Raw genomic sequence first — 20,910 nt, 5'->3', positions numbered from 1 at the left:
TCAAACTGATACATTGTGCATACAAAAATTTCTAATAGGACATTAAGCTTTTGTTATAGAATTAATTCACGTAAAAAAGATAAGGAATCATGATGTTACGATGTTCTATAAAAATTTCAATCGCTTTCATACGTATACATGGTTAACATCACGCCTAACTATTTAATATCTGTTAAATAATAAAAATAAGAACAGCAAGTAAATAAAATAGATATAACCACGAGAAGAAAGAGAAGGAGAAATCTTTCATTTCTGAAATAAAAATAAAGAAACGAATGAAAATTATAATTTTCGCCTGGCACAACAAATTAGGAAAAAACGCTCTCCTCTCGAGGAATAGAGATAGGCACATAATTTGTAAAGCTCTAATGCACAAGCAAACGCTGATGAGGTCAATTACTGAAGATTGCCAAATATTTCTGGTAGAAAGCCACTAAATATTCTGGCCAATGTTCGATAACAGATATTCGGGCTTTCGATCGAATGAATGGCATTGTTATTTCGCAAAAAAAAATAATGAACGAATAAAACAACGGACGATAGTTTTAACGATAGATCCTATGTACATAGATACAAAGCTTTTTTGTGCGTCTGATAAGATCGTTGAGATATTTCTCAACGTTGAACTAACGTTGTATTGTACCTATAATAAATGAGATACTATTTAATTGCGTTAGTTAGGTATTGTAAAACTTTTTAAATAGGAAGTAATATTATTAAAAACAGAAATTCGCTTTAATAACTAATATTATGATGGAAACTATGTTATACGCATGGAGTGGTTAGAACGATGATTAATCAACTTAAATTCCTGAATGTACGTGTATATTATATGCGTTAAATTTGCGTAATATAGCAAATGTATATATAAAACGATGAAAAAAGGGTTTCCTTTACATCTTCAAGGGATTATATTTTTATATCTGTAGTAAAAAATGATCGAATTACTAGCATAGATTTTGTAATTTTATATTTTTGTAAAACGATAATTTCTTAATAAAAAATAGCATTGCTTTTTTAAAAAAGTTATTAAATACTTTCCATTGGTAAATATCTGATAGATGAAAAATACAGTTTCGTTGAAAAATGAGAAAACGCTTATCAAGAAAAACAAGATGGAAAATGTACATGCAAGAATGTTTTGACGTACAGACCAACTATTTAACGTTCCAAAGTATCTGATTATTCTAAAGAACAAATTTCTAGTGTTTTGTATATCGATTCTTACATAATAAGTAAAAGTATAAAGCGCTGCAAGTATATCATAGTAAAATATAAAAAATCGCGAAAGAAATGGTCCGTTAGAGAAAGGAAAATATATCTTATTACGCGGGTGATTTTTTTTTAAAGAACCAGCCATAATGGCGGAAAAAGACACTACGAAGAAGTCGGTGTAATTTATATGTGTTTGCTGCAGCTATTATCGAGCACGTGCGTCTTCCACGTGTACCAGTGATCTTGATGTGGTATATGAAAAACTGGGTATCTACTGCTACGGATTACTCGATTGGAAGATGAAGGATGCTCGATGTTAAAACGATTCGATATCGGGCGGATGTTTGAGCAAAGTATAGGATAGAAAATCAGGGTCGAGAGGAAACAGAGTAAGATAGGGTTGAAGCACAGGAGAGAGGAAAAAAATGGACATGCCAGAAAATCAGCCCGCTGAAGGTAATTCCCTGTCTCGTTTCGACATCTATTTTCATCTCACTCGGCCGATCGAGGCGATTGTAGCTTTCCGTGGCCACCCCTTGTCACACTTTTGGTATCATCTCCGCCTAAAAAGGTAGATTGGCCCCGGAACTAACGCGGTTTCTTATTGGTCAAGAGGACCGACCAATCGTCGAGCTCGTTATATTCTAGGATCACGTTGCACGCGCTTATATTGGGAGCCCCCGCTCGTTTCCCCGACAGAACGGCTCTCTAACGTAAGTGCAAAACGTCGGTGTTCGTCCGATTGTTAGATTTTTTTCTCTTTTTGATTACACGACACACAACATTAACGCTCGATACTTGGAACGGCAAATGGAAAAGGAAAGCGAAAAGGGAGACGTATAGAAATCGTAAAGACGAATAGAAGAACTTTAAAGAAACGAGATCAATTCCAATCTGAAGAAAAAGAAAAGAAAAGAAAAGAAAAGAAAATAAAGGAAAAGAAAAGAAAAGAAAAGAAAAGAAAAGAAAAGAAAGAGAAGGAAAGGAAAGGAAAGGAAAGAAAAGAAGGAAACAAAAAGTATAACGAACTCGTGATTGTGAGAGAAGCCTAGGGGATTTCGCCAGGACTCGTTAATATGCAACCTAGTCTGACCCGCAGTGTCTAGTGATCTTATAGTCCACAGTCTTGCAAACCACCCTTTTTCGCGAAGGATTTTTTAGGTAAAAAAGGAAAGTGTGATTCATCGTTTAGTAATTACTTTTTCTCTTAGTAGTGGAAAGGGGGAAATAACCGTGGATACAGTTTAGATCTCGCTAGTGATATTCGAGCTTAAGTCTCGAACGTGTGATCGACGTTAATCTTGAGGTGTAGTCCTTATTTTATTACCGAGGAACTGATATCGTTTCAAGAGAGGGACAATTTTGTGTGTGGTCCTTCTTTTGGTGACAAATGAAACATAAAAGGACAGTGATCTTTTTCCGTCTTCTTCAAATTTTTCGCTTTCTCTTCGCGATTTTTCCTCGTTTGTAATACACGTATCCGTGAGCGCAATACACAGTGGTACTTTTCCGGTTTCGCGAGTTTGAACGGTCATCGGTGACGTCATTGGTGATGAATATCCGGGGAACAGTGCGACATTACGGTGTATTCTAACGAAAGGATCCTGAAGGCAATGCAATGCAATTTTCTCATCCAGAGATACGTACCATCCCATACAATACGAGGCGTTCTTTGATTTTCCTCTTCTTTGACCAGCCAGCGCGCCTTTTATAGGCTGAATAGTGCGACGCAATGTGTACAAATTTCAAGTTACAAGAAATTTCAAGGAATAAGTTTGCATCTCAAGACTTGGTTTTCCTTCTTCTCCGACATTTTGAAAAATTTCTCATTCTCTATCTCTGACATCGCATTTTATGCGAGACACTTTCTTTACTTTACTTTAGGGAAAAATTCCTTTCTCACGATATTTAGATTTTTCATACCGTATCCAATCAGAGAGAAATCCGTAGCTTTCGAACGTGCGTGAAATTGAAAACACGTGATCTGTAATCGAGAACAAGATGTAGCGCGCCTGCCATCTTATTTCCGTTATGCAGCTCTAGAAGCATGTTACTTTTTTTGGACGGGGTCGAAACCTGGTGTCTTGTTTCAACGGCTCAACCGATTCTCAATTTTTAACCAACAACATTCTTTCATCCGTTTATTCGATTTCAATATTTTCTACATAATGCAAATTGTGACTTTCTCAAAATTTCTTTGATTTCGAAACTGGAAACAATTGTCTCCAACGGAATTTATTTTTAATTTCCTTCTTTCGCTCGAGTTATTTCCAATACCTAATACATTTTGTTATGTAATTATTTCTCTTTTAGTTTGATTTTCGTGATTCTGCCGTCCTTCTTTTCTACATGCGGATATATTTCGTACGATCGGTCACATCCAAATTTCTGCGTTCTCTTCATCTACCTGTTTATTTCGCTTGCCTACTTTTCAAGTAAAAACTTATGCAACAAGATGATTATGAAAAAGTGGAAAAACGTATATACATACTACATATTAGAAAATTAATTTGAAAATTGAAATATATATGTGTATGTGTACAGGAGTCTCCCTTTTTCTTTCCTTTTAACGTTACGTTATTGCGTGACTTTCCTTCGACTACCGAAGAACAATATCGTTACGCAACCTGCCTATAATTGCAACGTTTTTTAGCCGTTAAAAATTTTTCATACGAATAATAATTAGCAATATTAATAAATAATAATAACAATAACAATAATAACAACAATAACAACAACAACAATAATAATAATACAATGATAGCACCTATTTTCGATTTAAATAAAACGTACAGTAATTTACGTGTTATTAATCATATATATATATCTCAATTAATCTAATAATACTAATAATACTAATCGATCATATAAGAGGGGAATGTGCGTATGTGTGTGGCTTCGAATATAATTCATACGAGCATCGATCAACCATACTGTCAAATGTTTTCTCTATCGAATTGTACGAGCTATTTATGTTAAGCGGCAGTATCTTTAAATTTCTTCGTTATTATTTTATATTTCAGTCTTACTGTAATAATCCAAAAAAAAAGAAAAAACTTTCAGACCTGCAAATAATATTGTATAAAGTGTAAAGAATCGATTTATCTATCATTCGAAAGAATAATACTAGCAAAATGAAATTTTCATAAGACTGCCAAACGAGAAAAAATATTTACATATTTCGAAATTGTTATCTACATTCTGATAAATAAATCTTTTATATTTCTATATTTCTATATAAAAATTTTCGGAAAATTTCCACTTGGTAGATGGTTTTTATTGCAAACATAATTTCGCGTGAAAAGTCAAACTAAAAAGAATAGAAAATGGAGAGAGTAAAGAATAAAAAGCTATTAGCATTTACTGTAATAAAGTAATTACTGACAATATCGATGTGTCGTGTATGATGTATGGTGTATCGTATATCGTGTATCGTGTATTGTGTATTGTGTACTGTGTTCCGTGTATCGCGTATCATATTTTGCGTCTGTAGATAAAAATTCACAAGAAAGACGAAGAGGTCCTCGTGGAAGTAAATTAATAATAACTGACGGGACTGATTGTTTGTAAAATAGGGCCGCCCAGATCGTGCCGCCAGAAGTAGTCCGTCCGCCGCCGAATTCTCCGAGGATCGAGAATAAGAGCGAAGAAACGAAGTAACTAGGAAGTTTCTTCCCACCGTGCGATACGTGGGAAAACAACGACGTAAAAGGCACGTAGACCTTCCTGGGAGCGAGAGGAGGATAGAAGTAGAGAAGTAAATTATCCAAATAGAAAGGAAATAATCGAAGATGCCGAAGCCGAAGCCACAAGAAGGAGAGGATCCTGATCCAACCCCGTACCTCTTTGTCTCCCTCGAGCAGAAGAGAATCGACCAGACGAAACCATACGATGCGAAAAAGGCGTGCTGGGTGCCGGATGAGAAGGAAGGCTATGTTCTTGGTGAAATCAAAGCAACCAAGGGTGATATCGTTTCCGTCGCGTTACCTGGCGGCGAGGTAATTTACCTTTCACCTTTTAGTTTTACATCTCTCATATTTTTCACCTTTCTTCGCTTTAAATTGATCCAACAGAAAATATCCAATTCCTCTGCAAGTTCGATACAGTAGTCGATACGTTTTTTATTACGAACTTGTTAAAACATTTTTAATTTCGTGAAACAACGATTCGCGAATTGCCATGTGGGAAAGGAAGAACAAAGTAAATATTTTCTTGTTTCGTGTCTTTTCCTCTATCGCCTAAATTGGATAGTGTTGTAGTATGTATGGCAGGGTAGAAGCCAATGCTTCCTACGTGTAAAAAGAAACCAAAATAGTAGAGGTTCATCGTATCAGACTCCGTCGAAACGCTATTTTTGGCAGAGGTAAAAACCGCTCGGTAGCTGTTAAACGTTTACTATCATTTAACGTTCCGATATCCAAATTTATTAAAATCAAAACCTTTATAAATCAAGGCAGACGTATCGGGAAACGTATACATAGATGTAAAATTTTAGCAATTTATCACGAATCGAGATTACTACCGGAAGTTTTCAAGCTCGCTATATATAGGGAGTAGTGTACTATATTCATATCATATATGTACCTATATATGTATATATATATGGTTTCTCTCTCTCTCTCTTTCTCTCTCTCTCTCTCTCTCTCTCTTAGATTTTTTAGTTGTGTTCTCCGTGATTTCGGCGGTAGCGGTTATTTTTGTTCGGCTCGGGACACAGTGATGTACAAAATGCCTTGCTTCTACATGTTGGATTACATAATGGTTCAGCAAACCCTACCTTCTCTTCGTCAACCAATGCTGAAATGCTATTGTTAGCATCCTCGCTACCATTGGTAATAATAAATTGAAACGTCACTTCACGAAACGCGGGTCGACATATTTTTAGAGCATCGAAAACGAAAGAAAGAGAGAGAGAGAGAGAGAGAGAGAGAGAGAGAGAGAGAGAGAGAGAGAGAGAGGTATTAATATATTTATCGAAAGAGATAGAATCAGGGGATATATGAAACCTTTACTCAAATTGGATTCTCGATATATTAAAACAGTAACTAAAAATACATTTATATATCTTGAAACCGATGTGAAATATTTTAATCTAACGTTCGTTTAAAATGATTTATTCGATTAAACACGAGTCGATTCGAGAAAAATTTCATGTAAACTAATTACCAATTGTTTGCTTTTACAAAAATATTCGGCATATCGGTCATTAATGCGAGCAAATTACCAGTTATTTCGTAATAATATTCTCATAATTCTTAATAATAGTTATTCGTGATAAAAATACTGCTCTTTTTTCTCTTTTATTTTCTTGTAGAAAAGATACAAGATACAAAAATTTAAAAACAATTTTATCGAAGAAATATCGGTTTATCGTTTAATTACATAGTTATAATAATTCATTAAAATAGAGTTTCGTAATTAAAATAATGAAATGCCAAGTATTACCGTTTTGTGCGATTAATTAATTGAAACATTTGCAACGAAACATTTTCCAAATAACATGACGATATCGTCGAATAGCCGTGATAAGTTTTAAACGGTCGAATCGTACAATAAAGCAGATTAGAATGAAATATTTACACAAAAAAGGAATGCCCGTACAGACGAAACAATTCCGCAAGGACCAACTGGCACAAGTGAATCCGCCGAAATACGAGAAATCCGAGGATATGGCTGATTTGACGTTTCTGAACGAGGCGTCCGTGTTACACAATTTGAAACAACGTTACTACAGCAACTTAATTTACGTAAGTTCAATTTCTTCTACTTTCGCTAATCGAAATATCTTTTTTCTCGTTAAATTAGAGCAAGGACTTCAAAAAGGACCAGCTGCAGCAAGTAAATCCACCGAAATATGAAAAAGCCGAGGATATGTCAAATTTAACTTACCTCAACGATGCTTCGGTTCTCCACAATTTGAAACAACGTTATTACGCCAAACTCATCTACGTAAGATTATTTCATCCTCGGAGAGATTCCCCTTTGCTGTTTTTCGTGGCATCGTATCTACATTTTCTTTTTTTTCTTTTTTTTTTTTTTTGGTTTCTTCATTTTTGCCTTCCTTCGCTTTCCGTAAATGGAAACATTTGTTGCTCGAACATCGAAAACGTTGGATAAAGCACCTGGACGTGCCACCACGTTTTTCCTCCGAGCTCTTCCTCTTTTTTATCTTCTTAGAGAACTTTACCCCGAACTATGATTCGGATGAAACTGCATGTCAGAAGCTGAAGACATCGGTTACAGGTATTTCGACGGACTAAAATGTCACACTAAAAACACATTGATGTTTTCCAATTCGTTTGGTTATCCATCATGCTGGGAATACGCACGAACCTTCGAATTTCCGAGTATTGTACTTTCTTCCAAATGCATGATCACCTTCGTCATACGCAGCATCGTTTGACAAACGTCGTCTGATAAAACACTTATACGTGTAGCGACGCATTGCTGCTTCCTTCTTTGTTTTCAAGAAAATTGCTAAAAAGTGGCCAATCGAATTTATCGAGTCTTCTTTATGATCGTTCTTTATGCAAATTGTTTCCTTTATATCCAGAGATAATAAAACAAACGTGTACCTATATAAATATATATACATATGCGACAAAGTTCTCGTCTCTAAACGAGTTACTTATAGATGGAATAAAAATCTCATTCGAGGTTTTATTCTAAAACAAAATTCTTCTTTATTAACAAGTATATCGATGATCGTGTTGTTAAAATCAGTGTTGTTAAATATTTTTTTTAAATATACATATAAGGTTGTTCTGAATGTAGTTGTGAATTTTAAAACTAACAAAAGTAAAGTATAAAACTGGTTAAAGCGCGATATTTATTTAAAAATGTAGTGTAGCTTTACTTGCATATACGAATACATATATCGATGGACGCATATGTGTATGTATGCGTAAAGAATCAACACCGATTTCTAAGTTATATAAAATACGACTTTTGCTCGGTTTATGGTGCGAATAGACCGAGTTTATACAACTTGGATGCTGTTTCTTACAAAGCCCTGTGTGATTTAAAATTGTGAAAGAAATTTTGACTAAAGGAAATGGTCGATAAACAGATTTTCTTTATTATATTTTATTATATGAAAAACGTTGTTTTCTAACGATTTATCAAATTCGAACGGATGAAACCTATTTTCGTACAATGTTCGATTGTTATTTTCAGACGTACTCTGGCCTCTTCTGTGTAGCTATCAATCCCTACAAAAGATTTCCCGTATATACTCATAGATGCGCCAAACTTTATCGAGGCAAAAGACGTAACGAAGTGCCACCGCATATTTTTGCCATTTCTGATGGAGCATATGTCAATATGCTTACCAGTGAGTATTACTCGAACTGTTGCGCCATCGCTACTGGTGGGGTCTCGAAGTATGCCGAAATAAGCGCTAAAAAATGGTGTTAAAAAATTTCATCCGTGTAACTGTAATTCGTTTCACTTCACAGACAGTGAAAATCAATCCATGTTGATTACCGGCGAATCTGGTGCCGGAAAAACTGAGAACACGAAGAAAGTAATCGCGTATTTCGCCACTGTCGGTGCCTCGACTAAGAAATCCGACGATACCTCCCAGAAGAAAGGTTCCCTGGAAGATCAGGTGGTGCAAACCAATCCTGTCTTGGAAGCGTTCGGTAATGCTAAAACCGTCCGTAATGACAACTCCTCGCGTTTCGTAAGTCTCTCTTTATATTTTTCCTTTCAATATCAGACACAACAATGATATTCGAATTATTAACAAATTATTAGAAGCGATATATAAATTTTCAATTTTTACATTTGCGTTTAATCGCAATTAATCGTATAAAAAAGACATATAACGATGTATAAGGCTCGACTAATAAGTTGAATAACGTTATATCTATTATTTTTGTTTAAAGACAAATTTAAAAAAAGCTTTCCTATTATCGAATAGGGTAAATTCATCCGTATTCACTTTGGCCCCACTGGAAAATTGGCTGGTGCCGATATCGAGACCTGTAAGTTTTTATTTGAAATTTTCCATATATGTACATACGTCAATTGCTATCGGGCTTTTTCGCACGATAAATAGGATAGAATCTCGAGCTAGAGAGTCCGATCGATCTTTTTTGTAATAAATCTATACATATAAGTATGTATAAATAGTTTAATTTTAATAGAAACGTAGCTGGCTTCGATCCATTATTGCTTTTTTTAAGTAATATAATCGTTGCACGTACGTTTGGTTTTATCTTATCGCAATTTGCATCATGCATACCATACAGAGACGATTGCACCACGAACGATATTTTCGAATGACAAACGCAATTACAGACGCAATTACAAACGCAATTACAAACGCAATTACAAACGTAATTATCAACGCGTTTAAACTTCCGTAAAAGCAATTCTTCATCTTCTATAATTACAAATAAATCTATTTTTCTGTGTACAGATCTATTGGAGAAAGCTCGTGTCATCTCTCAGCAGGCTCTTGAACGTTCTTATCACATTTTCTACCAAATGATGTCAGGCTCGGTCCCCGGTTTGAAGGGTAAGATTATTCAGTCCATAATCAAAAGATTATAAATATACAGAAACATATTATTGTACGTTATTCTATTGATATATTTAGTAACAGATGAGACTTTTTAATACAGCGACTCACTTGGTGCATCGAAGATCGTTTTTAGGACGAAAGACGGTCATCGTCGATCTTATTTCGGAAACTTTTATTCAGATTATATATTTTGTGCGTGTGAGCATATGCATATTAGGGTGATAGTCCGATAAATAAAATTGGACAAATACGAGATAGGAAAATTTGAAAACTTCCAACGAAGACCAAGCGAAACGATTTACGGAATTTTATACTAGCGATATATCTTTAATGTCGTTCACAGATAAAAATCGTTTCAGAGACTGTCCTATTCTCTCCTGCCCTTATTTCCCGATAGAAAGAAAAACTCTAGTTTTTAAACTAGAAACTCGAAACTAGAGAAAGCGTCAGGTTGTAGCAGAAACTGTCTCGGAATCGAAAGTATTTGATATATAGTCGGTTGAACCAACGGTATACCAACTATCCTGGATCTACTTTTTTCATTCTGTCAGATTTTTTTACTTCTTTGATCCTCGTTCTATATAGACATGTGCTGCCTCTCGAATGACATCCACGAGTACTACTTCGTCTCTCAAGGCAAGACTACGATTCCAAATGTCGACGACGGCGAGGAGTGTACTTTGACCGACGTAAGAACCTGACAATTATGCCAGGGCTATAGGCATCTTTCACTTTCTGTCTCCCTTGCTACCTTTTCTCCTACCTATTTGCTACACTAGATGCCAATATTCTTTAAGGCTTCTGTTGTTGTTATTTCTGTTTCGATTTTCTTTTCCCGAACAGCCCTTTCTCTTGAGTTTCTTTGACTGTTCGCTGTTTGTAGTACTAGGATGGATAATGCGACTTATTGTAACGTCTCCTATATATCTTCTGAAAAAGAGAAATACTAAGGTGGCGTATATCTCTCTTATTCGATCTATACCCATCCCATTACAATTGTTCGATCGTACTCACCCATTCGATCGCGTATGAAATCATCGTCGATCGCAACCTTTGTATTTCTCTCAGTTAGTAATCCTTGAGTTATTTTCGATAACGTCCTTTTAAAGTACAGGACTCGCCGAAATCTGTAGTTGCAATGTCAACGGAGAAAAGTTGAAAAGGAGTCGTGCTAAACGAAAACATTATGCGGTATTTCAAAGAAATATGCCGCACGCTACTCTTACTCTTGTGATTACTTATTAATGAAAATTAATATTAGAATCGAGATCTCCTAAATTGTCCTGATTGACCGTAAAAACGGAAATAGAACGAAAGCTATGTATCATTGAAAATTGTTCCGTTTTCGTAAACTTCTCCTCATAAGTACTTGTTACGCGTGAAATATAGTGTACATGTATGTATATAAATAACATATACATACTACGTGAACGTCTGTATATACGGAGAGACAATTTAGGAAATAAGCTCCCCGAAACAACTGCTATAGGGCAAGTTGTTCGAGTTAACAATTCCAGACGACTTACTGGGCGATTATTTTTTTGACAAAATCGTTCTCTTTCGATACAAGTTTATGTATAAACCAGCCCTTGTAGATGCATTTCGAAGGAAAGCCACCAGGAAACATGGCACCCTCACTTGTAGTTAATACCTGCATGTTTGTTTCTGTTCTTTTTTGGTCACCTATAGAAATGTTGCTGCTGTCCAACAACATCCATGACTACTACTTTGTCTCACAAGGGAAGACGACTATTCCTGGCCTCGATGATGGCGAGGAACTATTAATCACCGATGTAAGTGCTTCCCTTTGACCGGTCAAGCACTCTTCTCCGCGATGTTCGAGATCGAAAAGTTCACGTTATATAAAGCTATGAAACAGACATAGACATTGGACATTTGCAACTATCGATTGAACTTAAAATTAACTTTTAATTTTTTTAAGAGACAAAATAGGTTTTTGCTTTGATAATTATCTAAAACATACAGGTACAGGTTTTATGATATTTTGTGTCCTTCCTATTTTTTTCTCTTTTTCTAAATTCAAAGAATAATCTAAAGAAGAGAACTAATGCTTAAAAAATTTTATTAGTAGGTATTTTATAGCTAAAACGTGAATAGTTTCATCTCGAAAATTGCCACTAAATTCCTCCCTATATGTACTACTTTATATACTACCTTACTAGCAATCTATTTTTTCTACAGAAGCGAAACAACTCATCAAGCTTCGTGTTATCGTCTTTGGTTTCCGTAATAATTTAGTATATGTGATGAGATTTATCACTGTTTGTCGTATATTCTTCCTCTCTTTCTGTCTCTATCTCTTTCTCTGTCTGTTTCTTTCAGCTCATCATTTCTTATTAAAATGTAACTAATTCATATTCTTTTTAACAGCATACATAATAATATTACCGGCAAGAACGGCAACAACAGAAGAATATCGTTTTTGCTTTTAATTCTCTTATTTCTATGTCTGTTCTGTTTTTCTCTTTCTTTCTCTGTCTCTCTCTCTCTCTCTCTCTTTTTATCGTTGTTCCTATATTTTTGTTTCTTCTTTCTTCTCTCTATTGCTCTTCTTCTTTCAGCCTATCGCAAATCATTTGGCACATGTTTTCATTCTTTTTCTATCCTCTCTCTCTCTCTCTTTCTCTGTCTCTCTCTCATGCGCATCTTGCAATTGCTCATGATATTTTGCTAGTGAAATCGTACAGTAACAATTAAATGGTAGAAAAAAATGTATAGCTTTGAAAGATTAAAAAGAGAAATTGCACAATCGAGAGCGATTGCAAGCAGTAGTGTCAAGGATACAACGCGCTCGTAAAGCAGGCAGCTTGAAAATTGTACAAAATAATGCAGAATTAACCCTGCTGAGCAACCGGATCGGGGACTATTGGTACATTAGCCAGGGTAAGACCAGAATTCCGGGAGTCAACGACGCCGCGGACATGGAAGAGACGGACGTAAGTCCAACCCCACGGTGTCTAAAAGATCTTGGCGAACTTTTCGAATCGCTTTGCCAAAATGTTATTGTTCGAACTTTTCGAATCGCGAAAGAGGAATGCTTTTTTCGAATTGAAAGTCGTAGTAATAAACGAGGCAAGGTGATGGAAAAGTTGGGCCGAGGTTTTTATCACCCCCTCGCGCCCCGCCTGCGAAAGCTTCCTGCCGCCGCAATCGGGGTGCGGGGAGATTGGGGGAGGAATACTTTCATTCGAAACATTTCCGCTCGAAGTAAAGAGAAAACCAGCCCCCAGGGTCCACCCGCTCCCCGATCAGCATCTTTCTTTCTTATTGCGCCAACACTTTTTCGCACATCCGCAACAAAACCCGAAACAACTACCAGAGATAGCAACCGGGGTCTTCGTTGTTCAACCAATTCTTCCTTAATCTATCGAGAAGAAATTATCTAAGAAATTATTCAATCATCGAACGAGAATAGCGTCCAATACAAAACTCTAATCTTTCTAATCGTTAGAGGAGATCAAATTGAAAGATTTTTCGAATCATTTAGGATTTACGAACGTCGAATAATTTCAAACCAAAGACCAATTATATCATGATTTATTTGTTTTCAAACTGCTTCGCAGACATGTGTCTTTTATCCAACAACATATACGACTATGTCAACGTGTCTCAAGGAAAAATCACAATCCCCAACGTCGACGACGGTGAAGAATGTACTTTGACGGACGTAAGTCCCGGAAAAATGTATTCGTGAATCCATACTTTTCTCTACCTTTACTCTGTGTACTTCCGTGTACAGTCTTTTACATTTCCATGTGTAGTATATACCTTCTTTTTAAATCTTTCTCTTTTTCATATCTATAAAATGGATAAATAGTAACGAATAAACGATTCATTTGATTCGAACGAAATCTATGAAATTTCAAAAGATTATCGCAATTTTTCAGATTCCATGCCTTGTCAAACATAATATTCGCGTTAATGCGCTTTTTATCTTTTCATAGATGTTTAACATTTCGATATTTCGAGCGAAAAATCGGTAAAATTTCAATTTTTAAGTTATAATTTTAAAACATGGAGAAAAAAGGAAAGATAAGCTAGAACTTTTCGTTACTATTCGCAATTGAGATTCCATGTATATAAGAATTGATCCCGGACTATCCAATTGCCTTCTACCTATTCTCTAAGAGTTTATAAATCTAATTTTGAACCCGGACGTACGTACGTATGTATGTACATTGTATATACGTGCGAAATATTACTATCGAAATCGATCGTCTGTCTCCTCTCCCCTAACTCTTTCGAGGCGATATTTTAAACTATTTCGACAAAATATCGTCTAGGTTTTGCGGAAACGCGAATATCTACTGCGTATCAGTTGTATTTAAACTGTCCTTCCAAATATCGTTACGTCGATAAAAGAGAATTTCTTTAGTAGTTTATTCGGTTGTAACCCTGATAGATTTAACAAATCCACCATTTGCCTTGTTCTTGGTGTTTCCTAACAATTGAGACGGCCTCGAGATGGAAATTCTCGACGGTTGGAGAAATGTCGGTGACACGGAGTGCCTCAGAGCAACGTTCGTTTGCAGCTTCAGTCACGGAATAAAGCCGAAGTCGGAATGGGTAACGAATATAGCGAATCCGAATGAATCGAATCTCTTCAGAAATTTTCTCCAAAAAATGTTTATCAGAGAATCGAGCGTCGATCCATACTTTTTCGTTCGACGAGAGAGTCGATTCGCGACTTTGTAAACTAAGCGATGGAAATTGAAAGGAATACGCATCGATTCTCCTTAGCCAATTTCTTCCACCATTTTCTCTCTCGTCTATCATCTAGATTTTCTCTTTTTACATCGATTTTCTCGAATTTTTATCCGATATGATTTTTCTTCAATATATATATATATATATATATTTTTTTTTAATCGGGCTTTTTTAACGAAAGAGCAAGCTTCGATAAAAAAAATGACTATATAATACAAGCTCTGCTTTCGCTTTTTCATTTTTTCGACGTAAATCAGCTTAGTTTTTATGGCTAAATTTTCATCGGCTTTGCAGCAAAAATCTGGCTTACGGCACGAAAATATTATTGTACGAAGGGACTATCGAAGGATTTTTCAAGAATTTCTGTTACGGAATTTGATTTCGGTAGTCTCTTTGAAAGAAATATCTGCTATTATATCTGCCATTATCCTTGTGTGATCCCATTAACGATAACCTTGTATTTTTTCCAATGTGAATATTTTGTCATCGTATCAGAAGTATTTTGTTAGATATATTTGTTATCCGTAAAGAGCTTTAATTAATTATTAGCTTTATTAATTATACATATACTATCTTTGCGGGAAATTTGCATATGCAAAACACATGCATAGTGAAAAGTATCGTAAAAGCTTCTGTCGTATTTTGTAACTTCTGGTACGACATCGTGTGCGATGGTATTTAATTATTATTTTCCAATAATAGCAAGCTTTCGATGTATTGGGCTTCACTCAAGAAGAAAAGAACGACATTTACAAGATCACCGCTGCTGTCATGCACATGGGTGGTATGAAGTTCAAGCAAAGAGGTCGCGAAGAACAAGCCGAAGCCGACGGAACCGAGGTATTTATCCTTTTTAATATCCTAATTAATTTATCCTACTACTAATTTCGACACAAAAGTGCATCGGCTACTTATTAATGTCTAGATAATTATCTCTTCGATGTAGTACCACTCCCTCACCGAGGTTTCGCCTATAGAAGTTTTCGTCGATCTTTTCATTTTTAGGATTAGAAACGAAAACATCGAACTTTGCATCAATTTCATTTAGATTTATAGGATTAGAAATAGAAATAGAAATAGAAATATCAAAGTTTGCCGTAAAGAAAAAGTCAATAACGCCAATCACGAATGTTAAATACGATAGACTCCACGATACCATGCAGATATAATTTCGATAAGTTTAACGCGATTAATAACGTACTATTATATTCTGTACTGTTTCTTTTACTCGTAATCACAAACTAAATGTTGTTTCGTCCGACAGGAAGGTGAACGTGTCGCCAAACTGCTTGGTTGCGACTGTGCCGATCTTTACAAGAACTTGTTGAAACCAAGGATTAAGGTCGGTAACGAGTTCGTAACACAAGGTCGTAACAAGGATCAAGTAGCATATTCGGTGGGTGCCATGTCGAAGGCCATGTTCGACAGACTGTTTAAGTGGTTGGTCAAAAAATGTAACGAAACCCTGGACACGCAACAAAAGAGGCAACATTTCATCGGTGTACTGGATATCGCCGGTTTTGAAATCTTCGACGTAAGTTTTCTTAAATACCACACCTATAATACATGTATACACGATCAAGAACAAATATTTCACGTTGGCGATTTTTTGTCAAACAAGATCATTCCACGGTTATTAGATCTTGTTTCTCAGTTACGATATTCCATTTGTAATAAGATAGTTGAGAAACTCCAAATTGAAATAGAAATACATGTACGTACGTATACGTATGTATAACAATACACTTATGTATAGACATATGCTCGTACCAAAAATATGGAAAAGCCGTTCATACCTATAGATACGATTGTATCGTAGAGAAAGGTAATTTTCTACTTACGTTTAAAAATCGCCAATGTAACATACAAGTAATACTAGAAACAAGAAACACAAACAGATTACTTCTATATATTATATTTTTAGCAACGTATCGTGAATACACGTTGACAACGAGTAACTTACAAATTTAACCGGCCAGGTTACCCGTTGTACAACGTGCTAGAAAAACACGATTATTATTTGAAAAATCAGAGTTACAATAGGTAGTACAACTACAAATATTTAATGATAAAGTATCGTACTACACGAATTTGTACACACTTACCAAACAAAAGATATTACTTTTTAAAGGGAAGGAAAACTCAAGATGCTTTTTCAGGATCATTCGAACATTAGTTTGCGTTAGCTTTCAAGTCTCTGTTGATTCCCAAAAATCGTACGTCTGATTTCATTTCTTAGTATAATGGTTTCGAGCAACTGTGTATCAACTTCACCAATGAGAAACTGCAACAATTCTTCAATCATCACATGTTTGTCCTTGAGCAAGAGGAGTATAAGAAAGAGGGTATCGTCTGGCAATTCATTGACTTCGGAATGGACTTGGCTGCCTGTATCGAGCTGATCGAGAAGGTAGCCTCCGAGCGTGAAACTCATAAATTTCCATTTTCGTTACGACGTCTTTTGTAGATTGTTTCCTTTGTGTTATGTCGTTCCACCTGATTTAGTTTAGACAAAATATTCCACTATGCGATAGTTTGTCTCATTAGGAGATTCGCCCTTCACCTTAGTTAGAGATTCCTAACTCGGACTTGTCATCCAGTTTACGAAACACGAATATTATATCCTCGATTGGAGTTTGCATCGAGTATGCATATTTTTGTGTAGATGAATCGTTGAATGTTTACAAACATATTTTGTTTATGATCGTATTTCAATACTTGTTTCCTCCAACTTATTTTTTCATAGCCCTTAACATGGAACCTGTTTTATACGTGTGAGATATTTGACAATGTTCCCTCGAATGAATTTGTGAATTTATACCCGATCCTTTTTGTCTTTCTTACTTTGAGTAGACTTTATTTTCGTATATGTATTCCCATTCTTCTATATGTATAGCATCTTAAAAAGACGGTTTTCTGGTATTGCATTGAAATCTCTTCTTCTATTACGTTTGTCGAATAATCGAAATCTTTACTTTTATCTCCTCTTATCGTTTTTGAAAAAAGCGCACGTTCAAAGAAAGTTTCTAAACTTTTCGTTGAAACGAGTGTTTATGCATAGAACGTGGTTGTCCCTTTGGTTCCTATTTACTTATATACATACGTACTACATCGTCGTCGATACATGGGTCATCATAAGATGAGCATCGTATTCTCTTCTTCCGAAACGGTAAAAACAGTGGACTTCACAACAGTGGACTACGTAGAATGTAATTGACGATTAACGTTAACGTTACTGTAGTTAGTATTAACCTTATTATTGAAAATACATACGATACGTGTTCAACTGTCCATCGAGGAACAGGACGGTGCATTCGTCTGAAAAAACGACTGAAAGTGGTGGTTTGTTGTCAATTGTTGCATAGGAAGTAGACTAATATGTTGGACGATTAGTTCGGTGAAAGTGTAAATGTAGATGGAGATGTTTACAAAGAATGTGTATTGAAACACATATCTACGTACCAGACGATAGTACAACAAGTATTACGCTTTTCTCTAATATACATGTATAGTAGTGTTTTACAAAGCCTTTCTGTATAAATTCAAATATTTGCAAAATAACAAATTCCACGAAACGTGACCAAGTTTCTTTCGTCGAATATATTTCATCGTCTAAGCGAATCGGTTTTCTATCGTTAAAGCTATTAGATTTAACGAGTTTTTTATTTAACCATGGATTGAACAACGAATTTTTTCCAATACAGATACACATATTTGAATTTATCAGACAAACTTCTATCTTACTTGTAAATAACAACATTCACGATTTGTGAATAATTTTCTATAAACTGGAGAATTTATCCTTCAGAGAAAGTGTTTACGATACCTGTTATATCGATATACGATAATAGGTCGCATATGAGACAATCGACAATTAACATTTTTCACGATATATTGCGACAAGTATCTTGTCGATTATTGGGGAGAATTTCACGCAATAAACTATGATATTTAACGCATATGTAACAAAACGAAAAGACAATGATCAAGATTAAAGGTATAACGATATCGGAAATTTTTGCAAGCAACGTTGAAAAATTTGTCGATTGACTTATAAAAACGTTGATTGATAACCGGTCCTCGTGTCATTGACAAGATTTACCAAAAATGAGGATAAAGTATGTACGTGTGTGTCCTCTAGTGTATGAAATATACTCGAAAAGAAAGAAAAACAAAGAAAAAGTGATACAGGTGTAGTACATATTGACGAAAAAGCATGCCTGATTGTTGCTCGAACAGTTCAACAGCTTCGAGCAGCTCTGCATCAACTTCACCAATGAGAAGCTTCAACAGTTCTTCAATCACCACATGTTCGTCCTCGAACAAGAAGAGTATACGAAGGAGGGCATTCAGTGGGAATTCATAGACTTTGGCATGGATCTCCTCGCGTGTATTGAATTGATCGAGAAGGTACAAAAAGACAAATGAATCGATCGAATGGCAACGGACCAAACGACGGATCCAGCCATAGAGAACAATAAAATATAAACAGAAAAAAAGAATGCAGCCTAAGGATCCACACATAAAGACCAGTTGGATCTTTAATAAACGCACAACTTAACGCTTATTACCGGCAAACTGCAATAGTGATCGTCCACTGTTTTCATGAGTTGATCGCAAATGTTATTTATGATCTTTTTTCCATTTTGTATTGTCCTTTTTTGAATCGTGTGGTTTCGCGTTCCAGTGAAATGCAAGCAATTTTTCGTCTCGCTTAGGCATCTTATACCACTGTTTATTATCATTTACCCAACTCCTATAACTTTATCACGAATCATTAATCAAATTTGTCCTCTTTTTAAACTAGAATAGTATCCATCGTATACTTTTATTACACTATATATTATACATATATTTACAAGGCATCGAAGAATAATTATTACTACGATCGTTTCATTTCATTTTTATATCCGTTTCGAAATTTCTCAACAGTTTCTTTTGAAATCCATATTCGAGCCTATTGCATATGACATTTAGATCATTTTCATTTTCATACATGGATTTACAAGATTTCATATTTTCCATTCCTATAGGATATTACAATTATTTCCGGAAAATTGTGATACAGCTTTATATATCTTATAATATATATATTATACACATTTCACATGGTTCCCAGATGTCTTAGTTGCTCACATTTTCATTATCCTCTACCTATTGTCAGTTCAGATATTCTCCCAAGCACTTTACTTCGATATTTCATTGTTTCATATCTTTATTCTATACATTTTTATACTTTCACATAAACGCAGTAAAGCAATCGTGCAATTAAGCACACACGTCTTAGTACGAATAGGAATACTCTTTTCATGCAAGGAGTTTAAAATTTCTCTATTTATTTGTGTGAACACCACAGTTTAGAACTTTAGAACATGTGCAATTTTCGCAATGGTTTTCTAAAATATCAAGCGAGTTGATTTCTTACTTTTTATTGTAGCTCCTGCTTGAAATACACGTATACTAAATATACGTCGACAAATACATTATTGTCGGTCTTTGCAGCTTCTTGATTTAATATTAATCCAATAATACATAGGAATCCGAATAAGAGGAAATTCATCGAAGATTCAAAAGACTGACTGTTTGGTTTGCAACTATTTTACGATACTTATTTTCTCTTGATTACCATGACCTTTTCGTAATTTCGTAATTTCAACGGTCGAAAGCGTAATTTTCGAATCATCTTTCTTTATTGTATATTCATAAAACATAGAAGAATTTTTACAGTATGGAAATAATCAGAAGCTACAAAGATCAAAAATAAATAAATCACCCAAAATTAATCGTAAACGATTGGTCTTACTCTACTGATTGTGTTCTTTTGTTCCTCTTTGTTTTCTGCTCTCTCTCTCTCTCTCTCTCTCTCTCTCTCTCTCTCTCTCTCTCTCTCGGTCTCTTTCTGCCTGTTTCTCTCCCCTTCCTTATATCACCTTTGATCCTTCCTGATTCGCCACGCTGTGTCACGCACTACGCTCGTTGCGTTATAACAACGACACGACAGTTCAACGGCTTTGAGCAGCTCTGCATCAACTTCACCAACGAGAAACTGCAACAATTCTTCAATCATCATATGTTCGTACTCGAACAAGAGGAGTACAAGAAAGAAGGCATCGAATGGGTGTTTATTGACTTCGGCATGGATTTGGCCGCTTGTATCGAACTGATAGAGAAGGTATTCCCGCACTTTTCTCAGAAAGATAAAAATAAAACAGCAAAGCAAAGCAAAACAAACTGACAAACAGACGGAGAAAACGAGAAATTGAAGAAACGGCCAACGGCCTGATCGGTGGAAACGATCATCGATGTTTGTCGAGAGCTTTTGACCAAAAATATGATTAGAACCTGTTTGATTGGTCGTCGATATTCTGATGATAGATCAGCTCGCATTTTGTTCACGCTTATCTATTCTTATCATAGTATTGGATATTTCTTTTGTT

General features: G+C 35.4%; 1 protein-coding gene across 27 annotated transcripts in view; it reads left to right on the top strand.

Moving 5' to 3' along the window:
- Nucleotides 1-1,849: 1,849 nt before the first annotated feature.
- LOC126920325 (myosin heavy chain, muscle) overlaps nt 1,850-20,910 on the top strand; it is a 41,363-nt gene continuing 22,302 nt past the window's right edge. For 5 of the 27 annotated variants that reach the window (XM_050730489.1, XM_050730476.1, XM_050730500.1 and 2 more), the window contains exons 1-11: nt 1,851-1,928; nt 4,791-5,213; nt 7,021-7,164; nt 8,392-8,548; nt 8,673-8,899; nt 9,140-9,203; nt 9,641-9,739; nt 10,331-10,434; nt 15,176-15,313; nt 15,738-16,007; nt 18,713-18,883. In XM_050730489.1, coding sequence (XP_050586446.1) covers nt 5,007-5,213; nt 7,021-7,164; nt 8,392-8,548; nt 8,673-8,899; nt 9,140-9,203; nt 9,641-9,739; nt 10,331-10,434; nt 15,176-15,313; nt 15,738-16,007; nt 18,713-18,883 — 1,581 coding nt within the window. In that variant the 5' untranslated portion in view covers nt 1,851-1,928; nt 4,791-5,006. Of the gene's footprint in view, nt 1,929-2,041; nt 2,377-4,790; nt 5,214-6,818; nt 6,963-7,020; nt 7,165-8,391; nt 8,549-8,672; nt 8,900-9,139; nt 9,204-9,640; nt 9,740-10,330; nt 10,435-11,434; nt 11,539-13,329; nt 13,434-15,175; nt 15,314-15,737; nt 16,008-16,712; nt 16,884-18,712; nt 18,884-20,474; nt 20,646-20,910 lie in introns of those variants that run through there. The other 22 variants (XM_050730478.1, XM_050730482.1, XM_050730497.1 and 19 more) reach the window with 13 other exon arrangements.

The sequence above is a fragment of the Bombus affinis genome, chromosome 9 (genome assembly GCF_024516045.1).
Source record: "Bombus affinis isolate iyBomAffi1 chromosome 9, iyBomAffi1.2, whole genome shotgun sequence".
Classification (NCBI taxonomy): domain Eukaryota; kingdom Metazoa; phylum Arthropoda; class Insecta; order Hymenoptera; family Apidae; genus Bombus; species Bombus affinis.
Note: the sequence above shows the minus strand (reverse complement) of the source record. Positions and strands in the feature narration are given on the sequence as shown.